Genomic DNA, 7,832 nt, shown 5'->3' on the forward strand with positions numbered 1-7,832 from the left:
CATTTCAGACCCTTTCCTAGTCCCTCTACAGCTCTCCTGGAGCCCCCAGGGAAGGAAAATGACCTTTAGAGGTCACTTCCCTCCCAAACTGTTCCATGATGCTGTAAAAATAAACAGGCCTTGAATAACTGAGAGGAAACCATGAAATCACAGAATCATGGAACAGTTTGGGCTGGAAGGGACCTTAAAGCTCATCTTGGTCCATCCCCTGCCCTGGGCAGGGACAAACCCTGATGAATGCAATCCTATTTTCAGACCACAGAAAATGTTTTCTCTCCTTCAGCAAAAAGCAGGAATTATGTCACCTCTGTGTCCGGCCTGGGAGAATTTTCCCCTAACTGCTGGTGCATCCCAGGAACAAAAGGGGAGAGATTTGGGTGTATGTTTGTTTTAACGATGGCCTTTGTGCTCCTGGAGAAGCCCTTTGTCTCTCCTTAGGCGGGAGTTCCCACCAGAATCCAGTTTGGATTGGGGTGACTCTGAGGGATTGGGGTGACTCTGAAGGATTGGGGTGATGCCAAGGGAGGTCAATGCCTTTTCGTTCAACACCACTTCAGGTCACTTTTACAACTCCCCAAATGTTTAACCATCGCCCAAACTGTGTCCCCACCCAAGCAGTGACAAGCCCATGCTGGCAGCATTGTGACATTCCACTGTGGCATTCCGCCTGTCGCTGCTGGTACTGGGTGTCTTCAGCCTTTACCAGCTCAGAATGGAACATGGGAGAAATGGGATGAGTCACCCCAAGCATAGTCTGTGGTTGGCCAGGGATTTGATTCAAGGTCTCCTGAGCAAGAGGTCAAACCACAGCAGGAGTTTGGGCATCAAAATGTATTGAAATACTCTGCTTTTGGGGACAGGTAGGGTCTGATGGAGCAGGGGGGAAGGTTTTGCTCTTCCAACAGTCTCAGTTACCATTTGGAGATCCCTTAAGAGCAATCCATGGGTCCCTGGTGAGTCCAGACAGCAGGAAAAGCTGCAGGGCTGGCTCCAAAATCATGGATACTGAGGAATTAGCTCCAAATTATTTGGAGGGGTGATGACCACCCTTCCTTCTCCCACACCAACCATGGGAGGATGCTCCTAAAGCACTTGGAGTTGTGCAAAGAGTGACCTGGGAGCTCCAGCTGTGGCACCGCCATCCTGGGGCCACCTCGGAAGACAGGGTGGGCAGTTGTGTGGTCAGGGACGGTGGCCAGGGAGAGGTGGGATAGCTGGGGGACAGCCCAAATTGGCTAACTCCAGCATGGAAAGGGCTTAGGAGGAGAAGGAGGAAAGGAAGAGTCTGCTAAAATCCACGAAGTCTGCTCAGATCTTGGACCATGGGGGGACAACAGTCTCTGCCACATCCAGAGATCCCTCAGGACAGAGACGAGGATCCAGGGGCTGCCTCTTTCTCTCTGCCAGGAGCGGGCTCATTCCCAGGGCTGTCACCAAGACTCCCCTGACTGTGTCACTGTCACTGCACCCAAAGTTCCAACAACCTCCCCGGTGAGACCCTCCTCATTCCTGCCAAACTCACAAACCCCCCACATTTTTGGAGACAGAGAGAAGTGAGAGGAGCCCCAGCTGCACCTTCACCCGAGTTCCTTTAAATTCAGACTTGAAAGGGCAAGAGAAAGTCAGGAAACATTTTCAGATCTCATCAGAGACAAGACTTGTCACAACACGAAACTCTTTGGTCAGGGAGAAAACCACACCAGGTTTCTGCCTCTCTTGTTTATTGGGGGATGGCACATGCCAAGGAGAAAGGCTTAAGCAAACACACACGATTGTTCCCATGGTTCCGAGCGAAAGGTGAACCCTAAGGAAAAATAAACATTTTACAACAGCACGAGTGAAACTCGGGGGGAAAAAGCAAATTAAGTCAGTTGGGTGAGACACATCTTCAGCTGGGCCGAGGCACCGGGAGGAAATTCCCGTTTTAGAGCTCGAGCTGTGGCTGATGCATGGCACTGATTAAACCTGGATCCAGCACAAGAGCTTGAGAAAAGCTGAGGCTTCCCGCCGCACTTGGAGCTGCACTCAGATCCATCCCCGCTCCTGCCTGTGGTCAGGTGCCTCTTGCTTGGAGGGTGCGGCTCATCCCAGCTGGGTTTGGGGCTCCCCATGAATGGGCAGGTCCTGCTCCCGAAGGAGACCTGGGCACCCTGATGTCCAGCAGCTGGAGGGGAGCACGAGGGATTGAGCTGTTCTCAGATGCTCTTGGGAATCTCACTCCTTAGCAGGTGGGTTTGGCCATGTTTGTCTCCTACCCGCAGTTTGGGTGGTGGTTTAAGGTGCCGTCAGCGCCCATCACTCAGTGGTCATTGGGGGGTCATCGCGCAGTTCGCTCCCTTTCTCCTCTGGGTGCCGGGGCCAAGGGGGTTGATCCCTTTCCTATGGCCTCCGACTGGTGGAGCTGCTGTTCTTCAGGATGGTGCCAGATCCCCCCACCACCACCGAATTAGATCCCCCACCCAGGGAGCCAAATCCAGCCCCTCCAGAGCCGAATCCACCCCCGGCACCAAATCCGCCCCCTCCCAGGCTGAAGCATAAACCAGCACCGCCTGTGTTGCAGCTGCCTTTCCCGCTTCCAAAGCCAATTCCTCCTCCTCCAAGGCACAATCCGCTGCCGTATCCACCTCCCACAGAGTTGCTGCCGCCCACCACAGCTGCGGAGAGGAACAAAAGGCACCAGGTTACTTCTGATGCCACCGTGAAGTTTGGGAGCACTGATCCCAGCCCGCCACGCTCCCGTGGGAACAGTACTTACAGATGCTGATGGAGCTCTGGCACTCTCCAGACATCCTGCAAGGAAAAGAGATGGAGCATCAGATCCTGCCAGAGCATCTGGAGTGGTCAGGATTGCTCCACTGTCACAGCCACAGGACCATGGTCCGCAGCTTGTGGTAACACCATTAATGTTTTATGAAGATGATGGAACACGTTTTTCCCATTGATTGATCAGGATACGTTGGAATTCTCACTATATCCCACCCACCTGCACTCCTCGCCCTCGAGCAGCTTCCTGTAGGTCGCAATCTCCACATCGAGGGCCAGCTTGACGTTCATGAGCTCCTGGTATTCCCGGAGCTGCCGGGCCAGGTCAGCCTTGGCTTTCTGCAGGGCTGTCTCCAGCTCAGTCAGTTTGTCCCTGGCATCCTTGAGAGCCACCTCCCCGCGCTGCTCTGCGTCCGCGATTGATGTCTGAAGGGTCTCGCACTGGAGGGCAAGACATGGGCAGGATGAATGGGGTGGGGGCAGCGGGTGGGAGATGAAACCATGATCCCAGATCAGAGAAATGTGGAATGGTTTGGGTTGGACAGGACCTTAAAAATGACCTGGAGCATGAGCAGGGACACCTTCCACTGTCCCAGGTTGCTCCAAGCCATGTCCAACCTGGTCTTGGACACTTCCATGGATGGAGCATACATAACTTCTCTGGGCAACCAGAGCAACTCAGGCTCAGCTATTCCCAGGTCCTTCCCATGCCCAGCAATTCCCACCACACTTATTTCCCTTCAGGGAAGCTCTAAAGGGCAAGACCAAGAGGTCGTCCTCATTACTCAAAGAACATAACACCCACCTGCTTCTTCACACTCTCGATCTCAGCTCGGATCCTCTGGATCATGCGGTTGAGCTCCGAGATCTCGGTCTTGGTGTCCTTGAGGCTGTCCCCGTGCTTGCCCGCAGTCGCCTGCAGTTCCTCGTACTGGTGGGATGAAGCAGCAGGAGAACATTGGGTCCATTGTGACCTCACAGTTGCTCCCACACCAGCGCAGGGAAGCCAAGGAGAGCAAGTCTGTGCCAGGTCCGCTCTAGATGGACCAGCACCAGCGACATCCCAGATCTTGCCATGGCCTGAGCTGCCACCAGTAGCTCTCCCACCCCCCTGGACACTGGAGAACCCCAGCAGCGTGTGCCACATTCACCTTGCAGCGGTACCAGGACTCGGCCTCCAGCCGGCTCCGGTTGGCGATCTCCTCATACTGCGCCTTGACCTCGGCAATGATGCTGTCCAGGTCCAGGTTCCGGTTGTTGTCCATGGAGAGAACCACTGAGGTGTCAGACACAGTCTTCTGCATCTGGGACAGCTCCTGCAGGTGATGCCCAACCCAGATTTAGCCCTTCCAGAGCTTCCTTATGGTGCCACAACCCTCTCCCATCCCGGTGTCCCCGGAGTACTCACCGCCTCATAAAGACACTTGAGGAAGTTGATCTCATCTGACAGAGAATCCAATTTTCCTTGGAGTTCCACCTTGGCCATGTAGACTCCATCCACGTCCTGCACCAGAGATGGGATGAGAAAACCTGCCCAGCACACACCGGTTAATCTAAAATTTCATGGAATCATGGAATGGTCTGGGTTGGAAGGGACCTTAAATGCAATTCCACCCCCTTCCATGGGCAGGGACACCTTCCACTATCCCAAGGTGCTCCAAGCCCTGTCCAACCTGGTCTTGGAAAATTCCAGGGATGGGGGCAGCCACAGCTGCTCTGGGAAATCCATTCCAGGGCCTCACCCTCCTCATAGGGAAGAACTTCTTCCCAATATCCCATCTATCCCTGCCCTCTGGCAGTGGGAAGCCATTCCCCCTTCTCCTGTCACTCCAGGCCACTGTCCAAAGTCCCTCTCCAGCTCTCCTGGAGTCCCTTTAGGTTAAAAACAAGGACTTGACCTTCTTCAGGAGCACGAATTCATTCTCAGCTGCTGTCCTTTTGTTGATCTCCTCCTCGTACCTGTGGATGGGAAGGAGGGAGATGGAATCTGGCTGCTTGTTTTGGCTCTGGCTCAGCCTAATGAACATTGTTGCCCTCAGACTCATGAACTCGGCAAAAATAGATCTGCCACAAGGGAGATTTATGGACAGGGAATTGCGCTTCGCCTTTCGGGACAAGCCCTGGCTCCTGCATCTCCAGCGCCTGGGTGAGGAAAGCCTGGAAAGAGGAATTCCGGCTCTGCTAAAGTGAGTCCCGGTGCCTGCGGCCACTCCAAGCTCCTTCCACAAGATCCAAGAACCTCCAGCTCCTCACAGGTATCATGGAATCTCCTGATTTGGAAGGGACTTACAGGGATCATCAAGTTCAGCTCCTGGCCCTGCACAGGACACCCCAAAATCCCAAACGGACCCAAATTTTTCAGGTGCTCATTTCCAAATATAAAGTCAATTTTCACCCAGCAACCTCTGGTTGATCCCAGGTCTTGTTGATTCCAATGACTCCCAGACTTCCTTTCCCACTCTTTTGTGCAATTCCTCAAGTGGATTCATTTCTCCAGTCTTTGTTCTACTTTTTCCAACTGGACGCATTTTAATTTTGTATTTGTAGACTACAGTAAATTATGTATTATAATAAATAACAGCAGGAAAATTTTTCCTTTCCTTTTTTTAGCCTCCTGTCAACCTTCCAAAGAAATTCTCAAATCCTGAAGGATATTATGGGAAGGAATCCGTGAGGAAATCCACAAGGAAATTAGAGTTGGGTTTAGCAACTGATTAATTCATTAAATCGTAATGTCACTGACTCTTAACTGAGGAAGACAAACAGTGGAGGATCCTCCTCCAGGGAGAAGCACAATTCCAGCAATATATTGAGAAAGTCTGAGAAAAGCTGAGAAATACCTTGAGAAAGCACCACTTTTCATCCAAACTCACCTTCCCCAAAACATTTTACATTTTCTAACCATTGCAAAAAAAAAATCAATATTGAAATTAGTATCAATATTTCCATTTTTTTGTCTGCTTGAAGTGAGTTTTTCTCTCTGTTTAGTCACCACCAGGCACCCCAAACAACCTACTTGGTCTTGAAGTCCTCCACCATGTCCTGGAAGCTCTTCAGCTCTGTCTCCAGCTGGTGCTTCTCACTGGAGAGACAATCCAACTGCTTCCTCAGCCCGCTGATGTAGGTCTCAAAGAAAGGGTCCAGGTTCCTGCCCCCCGTTCCTGCACCCCCCTGTTCCTGCAGCAGCTTCCACTTGGTCTCCAGGACTCGGTTCTGCTGCTCCAGGAACCGGACCTGAACAGGTGGGAAAAGTCAGATTCTTCCCTCAAAACCCCATCTTTTTACTGATTTTTCCCCATGTGTTTTCCATATTTTATTCCCATTTACTGTGGGATAACTCCCAGTCCTACAGGACAGGTAGGACCACAGTGGATGGGGTGACTGAGCACAAGGGGGTCACCTCCCCTCCACAATTCTGGACCCTCTAAATGGGAGAAACACAATGAACTTCATGGGTTTGGCATCTTCTTGTTCAAAATAGCCAAAGAAGTCCCAACATCTTCAAAATATACCAAAACACCCAAAAAGTCCAATTATCTCCTTAAAAATAGCCTAAATCACTGCATATCCCATCTTCTCCTTAAATATAGCCCAAAACACCCCAAATCCCAATGTCTCCTTAAAAGTATTCCCCAAAAAATCCCATCTTCTCCTTTAAAATAGCCCAAATGACCCAAAATCCGATCTTCTCCTTAAAAGTAGCCCAAATCACCCAAAATCCCACTAAAAATAGCCCCAAACACCCAAAAAATTTCACCTTCTCCTTCAAAATAGCCCAATGTTCCCCTTAAAGTAGCCCATTTTCCCCTTAAAAACAACCCCAAGCTCCTTCAGTTTATGGTGATTTGGGCAACTCCCAGCTCCGGGTGGCACTGGATGGGCATCTCCCGGTCATTCCCACCCTCCGGAGCCATGGGAAGCCAGGACCCGATCCCAGGGTGAAGCCCCTCCAAACCTTGTCGATGAAGGAGGCGAATTTATCATTGAGTTTCTTGATCTCCTCCCGTTCCTGCGTCCGAACCTTCTGGATCTCGGGGTCGATCTCCAGGTTGAGGGGGGCCAGCAGGCTCTGGTTGATGGTCACCTCCCTGATGCCGCCCGGGGGGCACACGGGGAAGCCCTGGCTCCCCATCCCACCGTCAAATCCTCCACCAAAGCCACCAAAGCCACTGCCGAGGCCTCCACCGAAGCTCCCTGCACCATAGCCGCCCCCAAATCCTGCTCCGGCCCCAAAGCCAAAGCCTCCTTGGCCGCTGAAGCCTCTGCAGGCACCACCAGCCCCCCCAAATCCTCCCAGGGAGGTGCTTTTACTGCCCCCCAAGGAATAGAGGCTCCTGCTGCCAAAGCCACCAGCGCCACCGGATCCCCGGCATCCTCCACGGGACATGGAGCCGAATGCGACCTTGTTCTTGCCCCCGAAACACACGGAGCTGGAGCTGAACCCCTTGCCGAGAGCACAGGACTGGCGAGACATGGTGAGGGGTCCCCAAAATTCTGAGCTGAGGCTGGAACTCGGGATGCGAGCGGAGCTGAGCCGTGTGGGAGCAGTGGCTGGGTTCCCCCTTTTTATGGTGCAGGGAGCTGGTTGGTGCCAGGGGAGTGGAGGTGTCGTTTTTTTTGGGGGGTGTTTCATTCTCTTCATTGTTTTCAGGTTTGAAAGGACGCCCTCCTCACTTTGCCACAACCATGACCTGCCTGCAAACACTCCCCAGAGAGCAAAGAAAAACAAAAGCATTGTTGGTGTTGGAGCCAAACTCCAACTCAAATTCCCTGGGCCGCAGCCTGCTGTCACTCATCACAAAGCCCCATGAACTCTCTGCTGTGTCACACCCTCGGGGGAAACCCTTGTTTCAGCTAAATCTGTCATTTTCGGCCTGACACCAGGGGCTGAGTTCACTGAATTCCAACAAAAACCCAGGCTCCCAGGCACACCCTCAGATGCACTCCGCTTCAACCTCCTGCTTCGAGGAGGGGTGACGTGAGCTGTCCAAACCGTTTCATAACTGGGAGCATTAGTGCTTGGCAGGGCTCTAAAACTAATTTTATGTCAATAAAGATGATTTTAAAAC

General features: G+C 52.3%; 1 protein-coding gene across 1 annotated transcript; it reads right to left on the reverse strand.

Moving 5' to 3' along the window:
• Positions 1 to 1,704: 1,704 nt before the first annotated feature.
• On the reverse strand, positions 1,705 to 7,311 carry LOC125337734 (keratin, type II cytoskeletal 4-like). The gene is made up of 9 exons (XM_048327796.1): positions 6,719 to 7,311; positions 5,780 to 5,997; positions 4,662 to 4,722; positions 4,172 to 4,267; positions 3,915 to 4,079; positions 3,569 to 3,694; positions 2,984 to 3,204; positions 2,756 to 2,790; positions 1,705 to 2,654 (listed from the first exon to the last, which is right to left on the reverse strand). Exons 1-9 carry the CDS (start codon positions 7,235 to 7,237, stop codon positions 2,380 to 2,382), a joined length of 1,716 nt encoding a protein of 571 aa, XP_048183753.1. The 5' UTR covers positions 7,238 to 7,311; the 3' UTR covers positions 1,705 to 2,379.
• Between the last annotated feature and the right edge of the window lie 521 nt (positions 7,312 to 7,832).

The sequence above is a fragment of the Corvus hawaiiensis genome, chromosome 24, assembly GCF_020740725.1.
Source record: "Corvus hawaiiensis isolate bCorHaw1 chromosome 24, bCorHaw1.pri.cur, whole genome shotgun sequence".
Lineage (NCBI taxonomy): Eukaryota > Metazoa > Chordata > Aves > Passeriformes > Corvidae > Corvus > Corvus hawaiiensis.

What these genes read in the sequence shown, in the direction of transcription:
- LOC125337734 (XM_048327796.1), bottom strand. Translation starts at nt 7,237, where the DNA reads ATGTCTCGCCAGTCCTGTGCTCTCGGCAAGGGGTTCAGCTCCAGCTCC. An exon ending in TCAAGTGTCTTTATGAGGCG is followed by an intron (nt 4,080 to 4,171) that starts GTGAGTACTCCG and finishes CATCACCTGCAG; the next exon opens with GAGCTGTCCCAGATGCAGAA. An exon ending in TCGAGAGTGTGAAGAAGCAG is followed by an intron (nt 3,205 to 3,568) that starts GTGGGTGTTATG and finishes CTTGCCCTCCAG; the next exon opens with TGCGAGACCCTTCAGACATC.